The following is a 23203-nucleotide window of genomic DNA, read 5'->3' as shown; positions in this document are numbered from 1 at the left end:
TTCCCTCTTCTCAGGTGACACTAGCTTGTGCCAAGTTAACAAAACCACTCAAGTACACTGTTACCTGTGGTCTAGAGACCGGAGAGCCTCAGAGGTCCAGACATGACTAGGTAATTCTTCTTCTACTGGAGGAAGATGGATGGGCTGTGGGACAGCAGGTCAACTCTGGCCAAGTTCTGGGAGCTGGAATTCCCAGTTCCATACTTCCATACCCTCCTTTAATATAAGGTTAAAACCACTGCTACCTTGGTTTCTTTTGGCTAAGAAATACACTAGAGGAGAAAGAGTACAAAATGTACCTTTCCAGGCTAGCGCCATGGCTCCATGGCTGGCCTTCTTTCCTGACACAGGTTCCCATAGCAAACTGAGGCTTGGTGGGGTTGGGACTGGGTTGCATGGTGGCTCTGTCTCTTGGGTTTTGCAGGTGGTTTCTCTACATCATCTTCGCCTTCCTGCTTGGTGCCATCTGTACCCGAGAGGCCCTCCGCTCTGACTTCCTGATAGCTGAAAAGGTGGGTGCATCCTGTGCTGCCCAAAGAGATTACTTGTTCCATGAACACCCAACACCCAACTACCTCCTCTTGTAGCTCTGTCAGGGAAACTGTATTGCCTTCAGCCCAGTATCAAATTGGGAGTTTCAGGTACAGGCATGTGAAGAATGTGCAGCGTCTCTCTGTGGATCCTCACGATGGCATTTGGATTCTATCATCCAAAGAAAAATGCAGGAGACTAGATAACAGAGTCATCTTTCCATGTCAAAAATCAAGACAAACGGCAGGGTAGGCAGTCAGCTGTTAAAAATGGAGCCCCACAAGATCCATGTAAAACGCTGGGCATGGTGACACACACTTGCAGTACTAGCATTGGGGAGTGGACATAGGATCTCTGGAGCTTTCTGGTCAACCAGCCTACTTAGTGAGCCCAGGTCTCAGTGAGAGACAATGTCTCAAAAAGCAAAAAAACAGAAAACAAAAACACAAAAAACAAGGAGGAGGGCCAGCAAGACTGCTCAGTGGGCTAAGGTTCTTTCTGCCAAGCCTGAGGACCTAAGTTACATCTCCCAACCCACAAGATGGAAGGAGAAAATGGAAATGTGTTCTCTCAGCACACGTGCTCCAGCTGGGCAGGGCTGACATGGAGAAAGACAGGAAGGCAGGCTCTCCTGAGAATCTCAGCAACTCTTGGTTGGGTTAGTTACAACATCTTTGTTTCTGGAGTACAAACCAGGTCAGATTAGTGAATTCCTGGAGTTCCATTGCTTCTTTACAGACTGTAGGTCGTGTGACATCAAGGACACTTATTTGGCACTTCTCACTTAACTTCACAAGAATTAGATTTTCTGGGGGGAAAAAATCCCCTAAAACTCCTATGGTGCCCAAGTTCACAGAGGAAAAGCAGACTCTGAAATTCCCGTTATTTTCCAAGAATGGTGGCCAGTTAGGGAGAGGCTCTTGTGAATTCCTGTACTGTTCTCTGGGATGGAGCTGAGCACAGAGGCCAGTGACAGGAGAATCCTGATAAAGGAGACGGAACTTCTTTCTTAAGATACACTTGAGGCTGATCTCCACATCAGCTCAGGTCTCTTTTTTATAGTGAGGAGACTCCAGTACAGGTAATACTTGCTTCCAAAGGTCATGACCTTAGAACAAATGCAGGATGGGAAGGGAGAAGAGATCATTAGAGAGCTGGCCTAATGCCCCAAACCTCAGACACTGGGTTGCAAGGTTTGCTTCCAGGGTTTCTCCTGTCTTATCTTCTCTCTCTCACTTTTTCCCTCTCTCTGTCCCCCACCTTCACCCTGTGAGCGTGTGCGTGCACTCGAGTTCACGCACGCGCACACACACTTTCTCTCTCATACACACACGTACACTCCAACACACACAGGCACACACATCCTCACACCCACTTTCATGTTGTGAAATCACAGTGTGACCCAAAGCAGGTGGTTATTAAAAGTTAACCCTTTCACACCCTTCATGGGGACATCCTTATAGGAGACATCTATTTTAGAGACACTTCGTCCCGTCTTGCATCCTCCATGTTTAATTCAGTAAGAAAGTTGTCAATCCCACTATTCTCTGTGGTAGCGAATACTAAAGAACAGTTTTAGCGAGAGAAAAAAAAAAGAAAACAAAAACAATGTTCCAAAGTAAACCGCACACAGTCCAGGAAGTGGGTGTTTATAACAGGCCAAGAGGACCAAGAATCCTAAGAAATGCCTGTTCACAAAATATGAGCAAATGAAGTAGTGAGAAGACCCCAAAGAGTCTCTGCTACAGGTAGAAATCCAACCAGAGTCAGCCCTAATCCTCCAGGCTGCTCGTGGCTCCAAGTATCTGGGGGGTGGGGTGCGGGACTGTGAAAGCCCATGACACAGTTGTATTACATTGCATGCCATCCCTGGGATGGCCAGAGCTCACGGCTGGTGAGTGGCTGTGAGCACCTGCCACTGGCTGAGCCATCCTCTGCTCAGGCCATAGGCAGCCTTGCCCCTCAGAGACAAAGGAGGCTTTGCTCCTTTGTGGGCACCGGCTGCCAAGTGAAGGTAGAATTTGGCTGGGGGCAGAGGTCAACCTCCAGAGTAACGGGAATATTGGAAAACACATTTCTGGAAATCTGAGGTGGGAGGAAGCTGGGGGTGTGGAGGCATTGCCTTCTTAGTTTATTTGAACTTGTAGGGGCATCAGGATGTTCCCCACAGTAACATCCAGGGACCACAGGAATTAGATGAGGTCAAATGAGTTCCTTCTAAATGATGCTAAAGCAAGTCTTTCAAGAGAAGGGAACATCTACTGAGGTAGGGGCGTCCCTCTGTGGCTGAACACAATGGACGGCCTGAGTAGGACCAAGAGCAGAGAGCCATGTATGATATGTGTAATTAATTACTTCCATGAGTAGTTACAGGAAAAAATAGGGTTGTTTACATCCATATGACAGTTTAGAAAGGTAGCTTTTTGTGATGATATGGATGTTGTCTTTAATTTTAAAAGAATCACTAAAACACACATTTGCACAAAATAAATTCTCATTTCCATGTCTACCAATATGTTCATGTTTTCATTAAAACACTAATGTGAAAATGACCTGATTCTGTGGGAGCTGGGGACGAAGGTGCATGGTCTACTCCTGTGTCTGTCTATGTTGACAGACAGTAACTTTAGTAATGGATGGGTGATGCCTAATGCATGGGTGGATGACAGCTATAAAGGAAGAGCTAGGATTCAGCCAGCAAAGAGGAAAGGGCCAACATATCAGTTAATTTCTAAAAATAGACTGAATAATTGTTTTATATAAAGAGTAGTAAGTGGGCAGACCATTTGAAACATAGTTCCCCTACTGAACGTAAACTAGCTATTATGCTTGGGCAATCCTGGCTCTGACCCCAGCCCACGAGTTCTGGAGGAATCCCAGGGTGTATCTGTGGAAGGAAGCCCAAGATGAAATCACCAGTGTCATGGAGACTATGGAGCCAGACACTGATCAAGTTCTTGGGGTTCAGCCAGCACTGGGGAGGGATGTAGACTAGGGTGTCTCGTTCCCATGGATGGTCATACTTTAAATGAAAAGAAAAAGTTACACATACAGAAAGAGGGGGCAGGGGAGACAGAGAGACAGAGGTAGAAAAGAAGGTGCACACACACATGCCTGCACGCATGTATTCTACACATTCAACCCCTAGTTTAAAAAAAAAATTGCATTCTGTAGCTGGGTGTGCTGGAACATGCCTTTAATCTCAGCACTAGGAAGGCAGAGGCAGGCTGATCTTTTGTGAGTTTGAGACCAGCCTGATCTGCATAGTGGATCCAGGAGAGCCAGAGCTACAATAGTAAGACCCTGTCTCAATACTTCACCCTAAACTACGTTTTCCTAAACCTAGCTTTTCTCTTTATTAACCCTCAACAAATTCAACTATTTGCATTAGGTAGTATGTGTAGTAGTCTAGAGGTGAGAGAATGTAGGTAAATTTCATCTAGAGATTAGGCCATTTTATACCAGGCACTTGCGCATCCAGATTCACATACCCACGGTGATCCAGAACCCATCCTCTGCAGACACTAAAGGATGCTTTCCCAGCCTCCTGCTTCACACTGACTGCCCACTTGAATCACCTGGAAGACTTTTTAACGATCAGAGCCTGTGTTCCACTGAGTACTAATTGAGTCAGGATCTCAGGGGTGGTGTGGTGGTGGGGATTTCTAAGGCCGAGAAGAGAGTCCACTGAGTTAAATTTTCAAAATACTTTTGATAAAATTTCATCTGTCTTTTCTTTCTTTTTAAGTCACCAGCATAGGATGTAGAGAAGACACACACAAAGATTACAGATGGTTCCTCTCAGAATGAACGGAGAAAAAAAGCACAGAGGTCATTTCCCTAACAGTTGTGTAGAATACCCAGGGCTCAGATCATGTAAAGTGCCCAGGCTTCACTAATGCATCTGGTTGGCCAGCCTCTGCTGTAGGTGGCAGCTGAGACAAGATTCCAACTGGACTCTGGGGAGTGCAGGGTGTGCAAGTGAGATAAGCCACAAGCCTGATTAACTCTTCCATAGAGGAAATAATAACCCTGAGTGACAGCAAACATTGATAATAATGATTCTAATAACAAAGTGAGAAGGGAAGGGCAGGACACGCCCAAGAAATCCATGACAGCGGAGCAAGAGGCAGATGAGATCCACCTGGGATGAGGTAATGCCCCCAGGAAAGGCAGCCCATGGGGAATGAAGGCCAAGAAGGTGCTGTAGTGGACCACGTTGCCTCTGTTGACCACCTCACCTCCCATCTTGCAGGTTGTGAGACCACGCCCCCTCCATTTAACATCCAAAAGCCCAAAGGACTAGACCCTTTCTTGATGCCTCTTTGCAGCCCTAGTAGGGCTCATGGCTGAGGTTAGATCAGTGAACACCTCAAGTGTAATGACTGAATGATAATGACGTGGTGAGAGTCATCGGCAGGGTGCAGGGTGCTGAACTGGATGACCCGTTCTTAGTGAGGAGTGTGAACCTTCAGTGTCCTGTGGCTATACATGTATATGTATATGTGAATATATGGATGTGAATACATATATTGTATATATATTGTATATGGGAAGGGTCACATGCACCGAGGTCAACTTGTGGATTGGGTTGCAGGAATCAAACTCAGGTTGTCTGGCTTACTGCTGAGGCATCTCACAAGCCCTGTTGTTGTTTGTAAGTGCTTTCAGCTTAAGAATCCTGAGAGGTAGAGGGTTTATCAGTCAGATTATTTTAGCGATAACTTGTGACACAGGAAGTCGGTTAACCAGGGTCTTGGGTTCAGTATGACTAGGACCACATGGACTTAGCCCATTGCTGAAACAAGGACATAAAACTTAAGTGCTCTAGTTTTCATCTCCTTTCTTACAATAAAACACTGACCAAAAGCCACTCTGGGTGGAAAGAGTATTTGCCTACAGGATTTAGTCTATCATTAAGGAAAGCCAAGGCAGAAGCTTGATATAGAAACCAATGGAAAAACACTGCTTACTGGCTTGCATCTTCTGGGTTGCTCAGTAAGCTCTCTTATTCTGTGCAGGCTCAGCTACCCACAGTGGACTTGGTCCTCCTACATCAATTAGCAATTAAGAAAATGTCTCAGACAATCTGATCGAGGTGGTTCCTCAATTAAGACTTTCTCACATAACTCTGGACTGTGTCAAGGTGACACCTAAAGCTAAGTAGGACAATGGGAGGTGGAGAACCCACAACAAGAAGGGGGCACGTGACAAAGCTGAAAGTTACATCTGACCCATCTGTCATATTTATGCAAATTAGCACTTGATGTACACAGTCCTAACCACTATGTCTGAAGTAAGGCAGGATGGAGGAGGGGGGCTGCCAGTTACCAGAAAGAGCAACTTCCTGAAGTCCAGATGAGGGTGGATTCATGGCTCAACCAGGGGCACCACTGCATAAGCAGCAGTTGGTACCAAGGAGAAATTTTGTCTTCTCTTGTTCTGTCTCTTGACACCTGTGGGATATGTGGGTTGTGGATTACATTAATTCATTAGTTAATTCACCATTTATATATCTCTGTTGGGCACTGGGAATACTGGAGTGAAAGATCATGGCAGTTGGTGGAAGAGCCTGTGGTAGGCCTGCCCTCCTGACTCTGGGGACCAACCACTGGTATGAGGAGAAGTGAGATAGCTCATAGAGATGGGGTTTGTACTGAGTCTTTTGTGTTTTAAGAGTTTTTAAGTTCATGTGTCTGTGCATGTACCCAAGTGAGCTTATGTGTACCATGTGCGTGAAGATATATGTGGAGGTCAGAGTCAGGTCCTCGGCAAGAGCGTAAGCATCCTTAACTGCTGAGCCATCGCTAAGCCATCGCTCTGCTGCCTTGTGCTGATTCTTAATGTTCAGTGTTAATCAATGAGCAGATTAGAGAGTGTGGACTGAGGGTCTCAAGTGTGACCCTCCCTGCCCCCATGGGGATCAGGGATCATCGGCAAATGGAGCAGAGACTATGGACAGGGGGGTTGGACGTCCTGTGAGTACAGTAATGACAATACCAGGACCAGCTGCAGGGAGGCAGATCAACTTTACATAGGGGGATTCAAGGATAATATAGTTTGGGGGATGAGGGTTAGAATATCCAGGATGGGCAAAGCTCATTGGCTGAAGGCTTAAAGTCTGAGATGCCTCATTAGCATGGGGAGGCATTGTAGGAATCTCAGGTGCAAGCTGAAAGGGTTCTTACAAGGAGAAAGGAAGTTGAACCTGCAATCTAACTAAGGCTATGTGACACTCTGCAGGTAGAGGCATGTGGTGGTTAAGGTCAGAGAAAGGGATGCCCTGCTGGTAAAGGGAGTCCTTCATTTTGCACAGAGCCCAGAAGGCTATCCAGACGGTGGTAGACTTTGACCTTAATCCTTAATTAGCAGGACCACAACAAGTATTGTGTGGAATGGGACTAGGGGACTCGTGGACATGCAGTCTGCTTATCAACCAATAGGAGTTGCTATAGCTGGGGTTTTAGGGGGGCCAGGGTTGAGTTTGTCACTCTGGCAGGGGCCTAGGGCATCATTCACAGGGAGTACGAGAGGCTGACTGGAATCACAGCCAGCCAACAGTTCTCAAAGTGTGATTTCTAGCTACTGGCATCAACAGTATCTTAGAGCCTTCTGGAAATCCGTATCCTTAGACTCCCCTCAATGTCTCCTAACTCTGAAATGCCAAGAATAGGGCCCGGGGGTCAGGAGCTTGATAGATGCTGCAATGAACCCAAGCCTGCTCGATTTGAGAACTAGTGTATTATAGTCCATATAAGATACGAACCAACCTGAAATAGAGGGCTAAGGGGAGAGACTGGGGGATGGGGACTCTGAGGCTGAGCTAGAAGAAGCAGAGTATGAATAGCTGGAAAGTGGGTAGGTGTAGGAAGGTCAAGGTAAGTAGGAAGGGTCAGGCCGTGGTCTGACTGGCATAGCATGCCGGTAATCCCAGAATCTGGGGGATAGAGGTAGGAGTGTTGTGAATTAAGAACAACCTGCACTTACAGCAACACTCTGTCTCAGAAGACAAAGCCGATCAACCAAACTAACAGTGGTTAGGCCCTGGTAAGCTCAGAGGCTCAGCTCAGACTGCAGTCCTGGAATCCATGTGAAAAGCCTAAGTCACATGTCAGGCATCCCAAGATTTCTGCAGCAAGATGGGAGGTAGAGGAAAGAGAATCATCTAGAAGCTTGCAAGTCATCTGACTGAGAATATGCAGGCAGTGCAAAGGCAAACAAGAGGGACCCTGCTGCAACATACAAGGCAAGGACTGCTGTTCCAGGTTATCGTCTAACTTGCACGGGTGTACAGGGACACAGAACACTTCTTCCAAATAAGTAGTAAATGTTTGTAAACTCTTTTTTTTACAAAACATCGTTGGTCTTTAGATAACTATAGTAGTCAGATTCTAATCACTATCACACAATGCCTGACATAATTAATTTATAAAGAGAAAAGTTTGGGCCTGTAAGATGGCTCAACAGGAAAAGAGACACAGTCAAGTCTAGTGATTTCAGTTTGATTCCCGGGAACCCACATGACTGAGAGATCAGTTTTTATATGTTCTCTGTTTGATACATGTCTGTCATGGAATCCATCTCACCCCATGCCTCCACCCTAGATAAATAAAATGTAATAAAGGTCTTATTTTGCTTTAGCTTTAGAGGGTTCATTCTATGACCTGTTGTTTTGTGCCCCTTGTAGGAATGCCATGTGGTAATGGCTACAAATGTGTAGCACCACAAAACTGTTCTTCTCAAAGGCAAAAAAGAAAGAAGGGCTCAAGGCCCTTTGATCTCCTTCAAGAGCACACACCCACGGCCTAAAGAATTCCCACTAGGCCCCGCCCTTGGCAGTCTTATTATTGTTCAGTAGGCACTGCCCTGGGGATGGGTGAGGGCAAGCCCTAGGACAGGCGTGTAGTAGAATTTTAGCAGAACGGTTGTATCTGGCATGAACCTGGGGTGACCGCAGCTTTAAAGTAGCCTGTCATCAGAGACTGTTATCTGAGCTTTTCTGGTCTTATTCTTTTGAAGGATTCTCAGAGACTTTGTATAACTTAGTCTGGGGACATGCCTGGCAAACAAGGAAGTGTCTGATGGTTGAGAGTTGCTTAGGTGATGGGTCTTTCAAGATAATTCCTAGACCCCTTAGTCTTAGTCAGGGTTTCTATTTCTGCACAAACATCATGACCAAGAAGCAAGTTGGGGAGGAAAGGGTTTATTCAGATTATACTTCCACATTGCTGTTCATCACCAAAGGAAGTCAGGACTGGAACTCAAGCAGGTCAGGAAGCAGGAGCTGATGCAGAGGCCATGGAGGGATGTTACTTACTGGCTTGCTTCTCCTGGCTTGCTCAGCTTGCTTTCTTATAGAACCCAGGACTACCAGGCCAGGGGTGGCACCACCCACAATGGGCCCTCCACCCTTGATCAGTAATTGAGAAAATGCCTTACAGCTGGATCTCATGGAGGCCTTTCCTCAAAGGAGGCTCCTTTCTCTGTGATAACTCCAGCTTGTGTCAAGTTGACACACAAAACAGCCAGTACGCTCTAGACCAGGTAAGTTTCAGTATTCAGAGATTGATGTGCTAAAGGTGGCCTTTTGTAGAAAGAGCTTCAAGGAGGCTCTCAGAGCTGTCTGAGAGGCTGATCCCCTGCCGCTGAGAAGCCTCTCATTGTGCAGTGGCTCTTTAATTTGTCCTGTGTAACCCAGACACAGGCCACTGTAGGACATTCAGGATCAGCCCGTGGTAATGGTAGGACATCTGCCTCACATAGGTATCTCTGGTTGGTTTCCTCTTCCTGTTGGGCTTGTACATCTCATCCCTGGCTTCCTGTATGGGAGGACTCTACGGAGCCCCCCGGATCCTGCAGTGCATCGCCCAGGACAAAGTGATTCCGGCACTCGCCTTTCTGGGGAATGGGGTGAGTAGCTCATTTTCTTTGCTCCCCCTCTCCCTCTCTCCCTCCCTCTCCCTCTCTCCTTCCCCCACCTCTCTCCCCCATCTCTCTGTTTTTCTGTCTACGTCTCTCTGAAGCATAAGCTTCTGTCCAGTGTCTCTGGTCTCTGGGGAGAGACAAAGTGGGGTGCAGAAGTTTATCTTTCAGCCCTGTCCCCGGGGCCCCCCCCCCCCCGTATGTGAGGCCAGCTGCTTAGATAGAGCCTCTTGCACATCCCAGGCACCAGCTTCCTGGTGCTGAGCAGCAGTGAAGCAGGGCCCCTCCTTCAAAAAAACAAACCCAGGACTCTCCAAGTTTAGCATAAAAGAAAGAATCTCTTGTTTAGGAAAGAAGAGGCCCTTGCAGATCTGCCTTTCCCACAGGCTCACTGTGTCCTGGGTGGTAGTGGTGGTGGTGATGGTGGTGGTGATGATGGAGGTGATGATGGTGGTGACGGTGATGGCAGTAATATTGATGTGTTGATGGTGATGATGGTGGTGGCAGCGGTGGCAACAGCAGTGGTGGTGGTGGCGGTGGTGGCAGCAGCGGCGGCAGAGGTGGCGGTGGCTGTTTGATGCAGCCCCACGCTATGGGCTATGAGCTATCATGTGCCAGACTGAGTAGCAGGGCTGAGCAATGGCTGGGATGGTCACAGAGACTTTCCTAAAGTCCAGTAGAAATTGGCATAGGGATCCCACTTCTCTGTGTCATGACTTGTAAGCTACACTTTGGTTTTGTATTGTTAGTCCTTCTGACTCCAGCCTCATCCCAAGTGGGTGTGAATCACCATAACTCCCCCTCTCCGTTCACCTTTGGATTTTTGAAACAGGGTATCACTAGATAGTCCAGGGCTGTCAGAATTTGCTAGAATTCTCTGGTTGCATGTTCAAATGTTTCTGTTTTTATTTGTTTTTTTTTTATTTATGTTTGTGAGAGGGAGGGGAAGAGCGAGAGGAAGAGAGAGGGGGAGAGGGAGGGAGGGAAAACGGGAGGGAGGGAAGGAGGGGGGAACACATGTAGATGTGGTCAAGAAGACTTGTTAGCATGTTAGCATTCCTGCTAGACTCCGCCCAACAGTTACCTAGCAACAGCCAGGTAGGCCAGGCTAGCTATAAAAGGGACTGTTTGGCCTCTCTTCTCTCTCTGACCCCTTTCTCCCTCTCTCTCCTTCCCCCTCCCTTCCTTCTCTCTCCATGTGTTTCAGATTTAACTCTTCCCCTCTCTCCCTCTCTCCCCATCCCTCCCTTCTCTCCCTCTCCCCTCTCTGTCCCCTCTCTTTCTCTGCTTCTACTCCCTTCTCAACCCTCTCTTCCCATGCCCCCGATAAACTCTAGTTTATATTAGACACATCGTCTGACTGGTACCTGGTGGGGGGAGATGGCTCAGCATGGGCCGCTGAGGTACCCCTCGCACCACACCATACCATACCATGCTTTACAAAACATATCAAGACCACTTGTAGGAGCCACCTTGTGGATCAAACTCAGGCCACCAGGCTTAGCATCAAGTGGCTTTACCCACGGAGCCACCTCAGCAACCCTTCGTTTATTTCATAAAAGAAAAGCTGGCCTGCAACTTGCATTCCTCCTGCCTCCACCATCTGTGTGCTAAGTATATAGGTACACTTGACCACAGCCAGATCCTTCTATTTCTTCTCTCCCGTTGACATGGGCTGAGAGGAGCAGTGGTTGATACTTCAATATTAGGCCGCTGATCTATCATACACCTTTATTCTACTTCTTTTTCTTTTTTCTTTTTTTTTCGAGACAGGGTTTCTCTGTGTAGCCCTGGCTGTCCTGAAACTCACTCTGTAGACCAGGCTGGCCTCGAACTCAGAAATCCACCTGTCTCTGCCTCCCAAGTGCTGGGATTAAAGGCGTGCACCACCACCGCCCAGCCCTACTTCATTTTTAAGTTTTATTTTTATTATTATTTTTTTATTTTATGTGTCTGGATGTTTTGCATGTGTGCGTGTGTGTATGCACTACCTGCATGCCTGGTGCCCACAAAGGCCAGAAGAGGGCATCTGAGTCCCTAAATGGAGCTAAAGGAGGTCATGAGCTGCCAAGTGGTGCTGGGAATTGAACCTGGGTCCTCCAGGACAGCAGCCAACAATCTTAATGGTGGGGCTATCACTCTGGCCCATCCTTTATTTTTTTGTGAGGTACAGTGAGTACAGATTTTAAAACTAAAACTTATAAAAACAGTATCCACTGGGAATTTCTACTCCTAAGTTGAACCTTCCTATCTGTCCTAACCTTTAAGGCACTGTTTTTCCTGGGTTTTTATGATTAGTGTGTATGTGTGTGTATGTGTGTGTGTGTGTGTGTGTGTGTGTTGTGTCTGCATGTATGTCTATGCACTACTTGCATGCCGTGTCCATGAAGGCCACAAGAGAGCAGCAGATCACCTAGAGCTGGTTGTGAGTTGCTGGGTAGGTGCCGGGAACTGAACTCAGGTCCTCTAGAAGAGAGTCAAGTGCTTCTAACCACTGAGCCACCTCTCTGGCCACACCACCTTATTTTTCTTTAAAGCAAGGTCACTCACTGATACAGCTAGGTTAGTTGGCCAATGAACTCTAGGGATCCTGTCTAGACTACCAGCGGCCTATGTTGGGTTTCAGACGCAAGTTGCCATGCGCAGATTACTTGGGTGCTGGGGATCTGAATTCAGGTCCTCATGATTATGTGGGAGGTATTTACTGACTGAGCCGTCTCCTCAGGCTCCCCACTTGTTTTCCAAATTGAATCTTTCCCTTTGATATTTTCATACAACAGACGGTTCTCTCAATATATTGCTTATACCTTGCATTTCTAAATCTTCATATGTGGTTTAGAAATCCACCTTCTATATTACTTTAAAGAGGACTTTCTCATTCTTTTTCTGTTATGTTTATGTGACATAGTTGGTTTAATCAGTTCTCCATCGACTGATACGTACGTGAGTGGCTTCTGGTAAATAGTGTCGTAGTGGATGATTCTTCTTCTGTGCTACTACAACTGTATGTATATAATTTATATCTGTACTGGCAAATGTTTTGACTCAATCTTTTTGTGTGTGGTAATTTTTTAAAATTTATTTATTCCTGGCAACATCATGCGTGGGTGTCAGGAATACAAGATACATACAAGATACATTGTACCTTGATCATAACCCCCCCCCCCCCGCCGCCAACTCTCTCTCTCCACCCTCCCCCAAGAAGTCTTCCATTTTCAAGTCCTTTTTTGACGCACTGAGTCCTACTAGTGTGGCCTGCTAGAGTGTTGATTGGTCTTGTTGACTTAATTTTGTGCAGGTAACTGCAGTTGCGGTTTGTGAGTGTGATAGACATGCCATGCCCAGAGGAAGGTATTACATAGGACTTCTCCCCATCCTCTGGCTCTTACGTTCTTCCTACCTACTTTTCCAACATGTTGTCTTAGCTGTGGTGTGGGGATTGACATCCTGTTGAGGGGTGAGCACTCAATAGTCACAGGTTCTCATCACTGTCCAGTTATGTATCTCTCTGCATTAACTACAGCCCACTATAAAACAACAAACAAACAAACAGACTTCTCTAACTAAGATTAAGAACAATACTAATACTTAATAATATTTATTATTATTTAATATAGTATTCTAAATATTTTAAATATTTAGAAGGCAGTTTGCCAACGTTGTTTGTTTAGCAAAATTACATGAATAGGTTCTCTCTTTGGGGCCTATGACCTCCCCAGCCATGAGCTTTTGGCCAGCTTATAGTCCCAGATATGAATTCTTTTATGTGACACAGTCCTCAAATTTGATCACAAAGTGGTTGGTTACCCTCACAGCTGTAATACCACTATTGCTCCAGGGGGCGCATCTCTGAATGGTTCTATTTAGGGTTCACTGCTAGGCCATTGATGAGTTTTCTCTCCAAGCTGCCTGCACAGCGTCTTTTGGCACTGTGCTAAGAGGAGGGTCTGAGGTCACTTCCAGCTTCATTCTCTATGTCCTGCAACCCAAATGGGTTGCGTCTTCAGCAATAGGGTCTTACCAACTGTATTCATTACTTTTTGTTCCTATAATAAAATACCATGACCAAAAGCAATTTATAGTCAAAAGAAGTTTATTTTTGCTTATGATTTTTGTTCAGTAATCCATGGCTTCTAGGGGAAGCATTGTCCACCCATGCAGTTGCACTCCTTTAAAAACAAGTACATACTAAATCAGCTTACAAAGTAGTGGGCTTCCCTAGGGGTTTTAATACATCCTTAGTTTTGGTTAATGTCTCTTACTCCATCCACTCCTCTGTCTTCTAACCTCCACTATTCCCCCTCCCTCGCTCCCTCCCTTCTTTCCTTCCTTCCTCCCCTCCTCCTTCTCCTCCTTCTCCTTCTTCTTTTTCCCCTCGCCCTTCCTTCCTTCCTTCTCTTCTTCTTCTTCTCTTCTCTTTTCTTCTTCTTTTTTTCCTTCATTTGTTTTTTTGAGACAGGGTCTTACTAGGTAGCTCTGGCTGTCTTGGAACTTACTATGTAGACCAGCCTGGCCTCAAACTTCTACCTCTGCCTCCCAAGTGCTGGGATTAACAACATGTGCTATCCTGCCTGCCTCTCATCCTTCATATCACACGTTCCTCTCTCCTCTCCCCTTTAAAGCTCCTTCCCTTACCCCTCCCACAGGTGTGGCCTTTCCAGATTCCTGTTTTATAGAGATGCACCACATTAAACATACAAGCCTCAAACTTTGAAGCCAAGGTCCACATGAGACAGAATGGGTGCCATTTGCTGAGCCAGAGTTACCTCGCTTGGTGTGATATTTTCCAGTTCCATCCATTTCCTGCATATTTCATTACTTTTCTTTATAGCTGACTAAAATTCCTCTGTGTATATGAAACATATTGTCATTACCCACTCCTCTGCTGATGGACATCTAGGCTGAGTCTATTTCCTAGCTATCGTAAATAGAGCAGCAATGAACACGGATGTGCAGGTATCTCCATAAAAACGATACAGAGCTTTTTGGGTGTGTGCCCGGGGGTGATATGACCACATCATTTGGTGGTTCTAGCTTTAGCTTCTTGACGAAACTCTACACTGATTTCCATAGTTGCTATATCAGTTTACATTCCTACCAACTGTGAGAAAGAATTCCCCTCTCTCACATCCTTATAGCATCTGCTGATGTTGGTTTTCTTGATTTCTGACTCGGGTGAGGTAGAATCTCAGAAATTGTTAACTATAACTATTAACTATATTTCTCTTATGGTTACTGTGTACACACACCAGACAGTCTCATACACACACATACATGCATGCGTACACACACTCATGCATACACACATACCACACACACATACACACTCACACATATACTCATTTATACACATATACATACACATTCTTGCACATAGAGACTCATACATACATATACACACATACTCATACATACACACATACACACTCATACACACACAGAGACCACACACACTCACACACACACACACAAAGAAAGAAAAGAAAGAAAACAAAAAAGAAAATCGAGCATGTCAAATGGCTGGTATTAGTGATTAGGACAGAGCCTACATGGTCAGATCACCTGTTAAACACCCTCGAAAACATTCAAAAGTAAACTTCACTGATCTCCTAGGTGTCTCTCAACCCAACCAAATTGACAATTATGATTAGCCCATGAGATAGGATTTGCATCCTCTTGGATGCAAAATGTTGATGGGGTCATAGAAACATTCCTACCTGGGTCCCCGGCACCTGCCTTTATACTGTGTCCAGGAAGCTGCCCTACAGATTTCCCACCCAGATGGCCCCAGCCTATCTCCACAGTCTGCAAACGCCCCTCACCATCTAGATACAGTCAGGCATGGGGTGAGAGTCACGGATGAGTGAGTGCCCCTCCCCCGTTGTGGTGGTCTACAAAGAGGTGAGGATGGGCCTGTGCATGGGCATCTGTTGATGAGGAAGGCTGGCCAGGAGGTGGTGGTACACATCTTTAATCCCAGCACTCAGAGACAGAGGCAGGCGGGTCTCTGTGAGTTTGAGGCCTGGCTGGCTGGTCTGCAGAGCAAGTTCCAGGACAGCTAGGGCTACACAGAGAGACCATGTTTTAAAATAAATAAAGAAATGAACGAATGAATGAAAGGCCAAGGACTAAAGAGTTCTAAGCTTCCTCCTGGCCCTCCTCGTTATCATGTTGATGTGTCTGCCAAGATAGGAGGATAGACATATTTGCTGAGATTTATGTTATTAGCTTGGTCTGTATATGTAAATATTTAGAAACTGCACGAACCTCATTTGCACACTGTGTTCAGCGACAAGGGCAGAGTTAGGAAGGCACATATCTGTGGCTTCTTGTTATGTGAACGGTTTTTGTCAGTGTACAGCGAGAAATGACCTTTCAGGACGTCAAGATTTGTGTTCGCTTCATCGTGATTGAAACTGAATCTCTCTTCCTGTTTGGTGGCTGTTTGCAATTTTTTTCTGTCACTAAGGTTATTTTCAATTTCTAGTCGCTCTTGGCTAGGAAGGTTAACTCTTTGTGATCTGTATTACAGATATTTCTCCCGGGTCGTCGTGTGTCTTTTAACATCGGAAGCTTCTCCCATCCCCTAAACGTGACTTCATGTATGATTATATTTGCTTATTTCCTTTTTAAATGGCAGAACACTAGAAACCTAAATACATTATTGAGGTACAGTTAACATGATGGGAAAGTTCATAAAATCAATGTAAATAGTTTTAAGAATAATTATAAGGTAAGCACCCTGGAGCCTCCACCAAGGAACCCTGCCGACCTGACCCCCCCCCCAATCCCACCCTGACCCCGTGAGGCCCTTCCCTCTCACCCCGTACCCCCTGGCTTCTGTGACGAGAATCCCAGCCCTCTCATGTCCCGCAACACACACCTTAGATGTTGCAGGCCCCGTGCAGCCATCTGCCCCAGCACTTTTCTCTGCTGTTGACGCTCAGAAATTGCCACAGAGAGTACCCAGTCCCCAACCAAGGACACAAATCTGAATTTAATGCGACAAAACATTCTTCTTCTTTTGATTTCTTCTAAGCTGTTTTAAAATGCAAAGGTACTTGTAGCTCATGGCTTAACCAGACTGGGCCCAGGGACCTCAGCTTGCAACTCTGCTCCCTTCAGATGTGTCTCTAAACAGCTTGCTGAGTGTGAAGCCTTCTAATACAGATTGGATGTTTCTTATCTTTATTGTCTGGGGCCAGAAGCTTTTTGGATTTTGGAGGTTTCTTTGTTTTATATTTTGGGATATTCCTATATCTATAGTACAGCATCTTTACACTCTGCTCATTCATGTTTCATACACACCTAGCCTGAAGGTAATTGTCCGCAACATTTTTAGACATTGTCATCGTGAAACAAAGTTTCATGATGTGGGAGTTCCCAATTCAATTTCCATGCAAGTCGAATACAGATTTTTAGAATTCCATCGTTTTGGATACAGATCTGTTTACACTGAGAATACTTAGCCTGCACATGCAATTGTGTGTGTGTGTGTGTGTCCTCTGCTATCCTCCTTCCCTCATCAGTATCTTTGTGAGCATCCTCCTCCTCCTCTGTGCTGTAGCAGCAGCTTGTTATTTGGGGTTTTATGGATGTTGCATGTGCTGGATGTAAACTTCCAGGCTGCATTCCCATTACCAGAATGTCTCACCCTCTCCGTGTGCCTGGCTTCACATGGTGGGTAGCACCTGGCTCTCTTTCAGGGCATTTGTACTAACTGATGCTGCTACAGAGATGGATGGACCATCCTAATCCTCTGTGTTTTTACATGTCTGCCCTGCTCGTGAGTATTTGATGGTATCTCACCATACAGTAAATTCGTGTTCTCTAATTGCTGATGAGGTTGGTCAGTTTTCACATGTTTAATATCTTTGGTGAGGTGCTTGTTCAGGTCTTTTACTCATTTGGTTGAGTGGGCTACCTTTTGAAAAGGACTTTTATTATATTATATGTTTATTCTCTCTTTCTCTCTTTCTCTCTCTCTCTCTCTCTCTCTCTCTGTGTGTGTGTGTGTGTGTGTGTGTGTGTGTGTACCTTTAACTACACCATGTGTGTGGAGGTCAGAGGACAGCTTTCAGAGCTGGTTCTGTCCTTCCACCACTTGGGTCGCGGGGCTCCAGCTCAGGCTGTTGGCTTGCTGGCAAACACCTTTAGCTGCTGAGCCACCTCGCCTGCCATGTCTGTCTTTTTCCAATTATGCATAGGGATTCGCTGTCTGTCTTCCATATCTTTGTCCAGTCTGTGGACTGTCCATCTCTTGGTGGAGAAAGGCTCTCATTGGCTCATTTAGACTGTTCACATCAAGGTCTTGGTCTAGACTAGCTTTTTTGGCAGCTTACTTGAAACTTCTTTCAAAGTTGTGAGTTTCTACAGACTTACTTTATTTGCAGTCATGTTACTGTTAGAATCTTCTATACCACTTTAATAAATGCACCCCAAAACTAATTTCCAAACATTATACAGTCCTTCTCTTTCTCCCTCCTCTCCTCCTCTCTCCTTCCTTTTCTCCTTCGTAAGGATTGTTCTGGGGAGAGTCTTGGGCAGCATGGGTTCTGATACACCCTTAGAAGCCCCAGTTGATTCCAGAGGAGTGCTGGGAGCCCTGTAGTCTGGAAGTTCAAAGCTGGGCATTGCGAACATAAAGCTGGTGTTTAAAGTCATGAATAGGGTGGTGGGAGTGGGATGGGGTGGGGTAAGTGAGTTTAGGTGGAGAAAAGGGATAGTCTGGGAGACAAGGTGAGGATGCTACTTTAGATACAGCCTCTGAGGCATGGAGAGTGGGCTAGGAAGACTGAAAGGGGAGGAAGGAGACAAATGGAGGGAGGCCAGGTAGAGACTCATCCTGGGGAAGGACCGCTGGGTCGGATGAAGCTCCTCAGGAGAAGAGCACAGGACTGAGACGGGGGCGGTGCTTTGGCCCCAGAAGCATATGAGTGGCTGTGATAGTTTCTAGGAAGGGAGAGTGTAACTGAGTGTGCGTGAGCGCATGCACATGTGTGTTACCAGAATTGTCCTGTTCTGGCTGCCAGTGATTCTGCTATAGCTTCCGAGTTCTCTTGAACAATTTGTCCCTGAGTTGTGCACCCAGCCTGGGGTAAGTGGAGGAGGTCAGGGTTTTGGAATTGATGGGGGCTTTCCATCTGGGGAAGTTGAGACACTAAGACTTCCAAAGTTGTACCGTAGCATCCCTTGTTAATGGTGATGTTGCCCATGCCTCTGGTGTTCAGGAGCTCCTGGGTCTCCATGTCTGGCTTGTGCTATCACACATTAGCTCAGGTCTCACATTGACCCATGAGTTGGATATGATTTTTCCAAGTTTACATGTGAACAGTCCTTGGTGAGAAGTTCCTGAGATGTTACATTTGATTTTTATCATTTAACTATAAAATTTCAGAATCTTTCTATCTGAAATTTCATAATTCTATATTTTTGTTGTTGTTCTCATAGAAAGGGCCAAATAGAACACCTGTAGCAGCCATCTGCCTGACCAGCTTGGTGACCATGGCCTTTGTCCTTGTGGGTCAGGTGAATGTTCTGGCGCCCATCGTGACCATCAACTTCATGCTGACCTACATCGCAGTGGACTACTCTTACTTCGCACTCTCCATGGCTCACTGTGGCCTTGCACAGTCTCCTGAGCCCACGCCCAGACAAGCCCCAGATGCCCTGCATTGCTCCGAGCACCTGCTCCAGGACAAGGCTCCCAGCTACGGCTCTGAGGCCCCTGCCAGAAGCCTCTCTGAGGGGACCCTGCTAGAGTTCACCAAGGACATGGATCAGCTCCTCCAGCCAATAGAGGGGCTCGAGAGTAGTCAGCTTGGGTCAAGAGAAGGTAACCAGATCCCAAAGAGTCAGAAGCGCAAGTGTAAGAAAGGCGCCAAGCAAACCCTACAAGATAGCTTCCTCTTGGACCCTGGGTCTCCTTTGTCCTTTCCTACGGGGACCTTTGAGAGGTTGTCCACTGCCTCCTGTAGGGAGCAAGAGTCCTATCAGAACCAGCAGACTTCTAGGAGTGAGTCACATGATCATCTTGTTCCTGATCTGTGCACCCAGCCTAGAGTGAACGGAGAAGGTAAGAGCTTTGGAATGATATTGGGGCCTCCTGCTTTGGGGTGCCCACCAGTTGCTTCATCTACCTGGTTATTATAACCCAGGTTTCATAACTTTTGGTAATTTTAATATATATTTCAAAATGTTGAAATTTAGGTGTCAGTTAAATTATTTCCAATTCTACCCTGTTATGTATACACTAGGTAATTTTCGACAGAAATTTCTATCTACTGTGTATAAGAGCTGGGAGCTAGAGCTAGTAACTGAATATCATTTTCCTTCACTCAAAGTTCAGCTGAAGCATAACCACTGTGAATCAGACTAAGTTAGCCTTTGGCAGGGACGTCTCTTCCTGCTTGCTAAAGGGCTCACTCAGTTTGTCAGCAGAAGAGCACTCTCCTAAACCAGGCACCGTGGGATGAAGGGATGGTAGTTAAAGAAGTCTAGCTTTTCTTAAATCTACAAGCTCAAAGTCACAAAGAAAGCCATTATAGAACAGGAGAAATCCCGAGGGAAAGAGGAGTCATCACCTTTGAGGACTTGCTGTATCCTAGGTGATTTATAACTTGCTATAACTTGGATCTGGAATGCCACTCAATGGCCAATATTGCATGTATGGCCCCAGAATGGTACTATTGGGAGGTGGTTGGACTTCTAAGAGGAGGAGCCTAATGGGAACTCTTTAGGCCATTGGAAGTATGCTTGTCAAGGAGGTTTGGGGCTGCTGGTGCTCTCTCTGTTCTCCCTTGCTCTCTGGCCTGTGATATAAGCAACTTTTATTCCATGACGTGTTCCCACCCTGGTGTGCTACCCTACTGGCAGGCACAAATCAGTGGAATCAACTAATCATGGACTGGCACCTCCAAGACCAGGATAAACCATTTTGCTTAAAAATTTTTTGTCACGGGGCTGGAGAGATGGCTCAGCGGTTAAGAGCACTGACTGCTCTTCCAGAGGTCCTGAGTTCAAATCCCAGCAACCACATGGTGGCTCACAACCATCCGTAATGAGATTGGATGCCCTCTTCTGGTGTGTCTGAAGACAGCTACAGTGTACTCATAAATAAAATAAATAAATCTTAAAAAAAAAAAAAATTTTTGTCACTCTGACAACACGCTTGACAAAACAACTTAAGGGAGAAAGAATTTACTTGGGTACACCATTACATAGGTTGATATTGTATATATTTTATCTTTATTCCACAGTATTTTCAAGTATATTATGTACATTTTTTTAGTTCAATTCCCAGCTTTCTTTTGCATTTAGTTACCTCAGAACAGGCTTAAAACTACATAAGAAATGTCAGCTGTCTCTTCCCGGTCACTACACACACAGACACAGCCTGGCCAAGTCATCCTGAGCCTAACCCAATGGCTGCTGTTGCTGCTGTTTGTGTTTGCTCACCAAATTCATACCTGTTCCGTGATATCCTTGATAATTTTCTGCAGCCCAGCCCTGCCGCTCCTCTTCCCTCCCCCGAAACCCCAACTCCAGTCTATCCTTGTTAAACGATCCTCTGTTTTCTTTTCTTACCATCTTGTTTTCCTTTTTGGAACACATCAAGATTTCAAGACAGTAGTCGACTGCCTCCAACCAAAAGAGGTGGGCAAAGCAAGGCGACCATAGCAAGTCCATGGTCCTGAGTGACTTGAACTCCTTCTTTTTCTTTACCACCCACACTTAGTACATTGTCCTGTGGCTCAAGGTCTGGTGGCTAGAGTCCTGCTGTCACATCCTATCCAAATAAAAGAGAAAGGAAAAGAAGAAACACAAAAGACAAGCCTCTGAGCAGAGAGTCTCACGGCTTGCCTGGAAAGCCCAATATGCCTTGCTTTGTTTCCATGGTTGGCATTTAGTTGTGTGACTGATTATCATAAGCTGTACGACAGGCTGACAGGAGACTTTTTACCTGGTGTGTTGCATTATAAAATGACCCCTTGTGCTCTTCACTAGGAAGACTATGGTAAGGTGCAAACCATCTGTTTGTGCTTGCTGCAAGGTCTTAGTCTCCAAGCACTTTGGCTGTTACTTGACTTGTCCAGATCTTCATTTGCTTTTTTTCTTTGAATATCATCCTTTTATTTTCATTTTATGGCTATGCTGGCTTCTCTTGTGTCCTTGACATATATCATACTCTCTCCCTATGAAATCTTTCTATTCCATGTTTTCTCTAGATTTTCCCCTTTGGTGTTCCCTCAAGCTTCCTCCTCTCTCTCTCTCTCTTCCCTCATCCCCCCTCCACCCTCACTCGCTCTCCTTCCCTCTCCCTCCTCCTTCCCTCTCCCTCCCCCTCCATCTCCCTTCTCCCCCCTCAATTCCCCTCCTTCCTCTCTCTCTTCCCTCATTCTCCCTCCTCCCTCATTCTTCTTCCCTCTCCTCTGTCACTCCCCCCCTTCTTCACTCCCCCTACTTTCTCTCTCCCCTCCATCACTCTTTCCTCCTTCCATCCGTCTCTCTTTTATTGCAACTTTAAATTTTTTTCATATATTATATTCTGATCAGCTCCTCTCCCTTGTCTCCTCCCAGATCATCCCCCTCCTCCCCCCCCCCTCTCTCTCTCTCTCTCTCTCTCTCAAACATATGGTCCCCCTCCCCCCAAATACTAGAATAAAACAAAGCAAACAGACAAACGAGAGGGGGAAGCAAAGAAAAAGCACCAGAAATATGTAGACACACATACACATGGACATATATACATACACATACATACACAAAACACACACATACACACACCCACAAAAAAATGAAACCATATTAGGTAAGCAAAAAACAAGGTACAAATGCCCAAAGCATCATGAGGCAAAACATCTCCAAAGCTAGCACTGAGTTAGTTTTGTGTTGGCCATCCACTTCATGGGGCCTCCCTAAGTCCAGTGAGGTTCTATTGGAGAAAAATAATTGTTCCTTTGCAACTGACAACTTGACGCACATGTTTCACAAGCTCAATTTATTTGTATTCAGTGAGTTCTATAGGTGTGATCTGTCTTCGGCAGTAGAGCCTTGCCATCCGTTTGTGGAGAACGACCAATGGCTTGAGTTGTTTGGGAGTTTCCATGGGGCCCATTTGGCCAACAACTTAACTAAGTGTAACCCATTCCTGATGCTGGAGATTTCACTTGGTGGTAAGAGAGGACTAGTTGGGTCTTTGTCTTGCTTGTTATTTGGTGATTATATGTAGATTTCTTTTGTATATGTATTTTTAAGAGTTTCTACCTTAGCAGGTTTCCATATGACCCCTCAAACGGCCCTTAGAGTTAGCTCCTCCCCATATTCCCTCCTTTATTTCTTTCTTCACTCCCTCTCCATTTAATCCTCTCTTTCCAGTGTCTATGTTCCCCACTGTCTCTCTATAACTGCGTATTCTGTTTCCCCTACAGTAGGGGTTGCTTGCACCCTGCCTGGTCCCTTACTCTATTCTTTACCTCTGCTGCTATATGGATAGTAGCATGCCTATCAAAGACTTAAAAGCTAACATTCGATATGTAAGAGAGTATTACCATGTTTGTCTTTTGGGGTCTGGGTTACCTCACTATGGATGATATATTTTTTTCTGGCTTCATCCATTTACCTGTGAATCTCATCTTTTAACAGCTGAATGATATCTCATTGTATAACTGTAGCACGTTTTCGTTAACCACTCATCTTTTGATAGACATCTAGGTTATTTCCAGTCTCTGGCTATTATGAACGGGGCAGC

General features: G+C 45.7%; 1 protein-coding gene across 2 annotated transcripts in view; it reads left to right on the top strand.

The window, feature by feature from the left end:
- Slc12a8 (solute carrier family 12 member 8) overlaps positions 1 to 23203 on the top strand; it is a 148091-nt gene that overhangs the window by 91741 nt on the left and 33147 nt on the right. The window contains exons 7-9 of one of the 2 annotated variants that reach the window (XM_028752273.1): positions 425 to 512; positions 9295 to 9441; positions 18904 to 19528. In XM_028752273.1, the coding sequence (XP_028608106.1) occupies positions 425 to 512; positions 9295 to 9441; positions 18904 to 19528 (860 nt within the window). The remainder of the gene's footprint in view (positions 1 to 424; positions 513 to 9294; positions 9442 to 18903; positions 19529 to 23203) is intronic. The other variant, XM_028752274.1, reaches the window with a different exon arrangement.

Source organism: Grammomys surdaster, unplaced genomic scaffold (genome assembly GCF_004785775.1).
Source record: "Grammomys surdaster isolate TR1022 unplaced genomic scaffold, NIH_TR_1.0 125889, whole genome shotgun sequence".
Classification (NCBI taxonomy): Eukaryota; Metazoa; Chordata; class Mammalia; order Rodentia; family Muridae; genus Grammomys; species Grammomys surdaster.
This window is presented reverse-complemented; position numbering and strand designations above follow the sequence as displayed.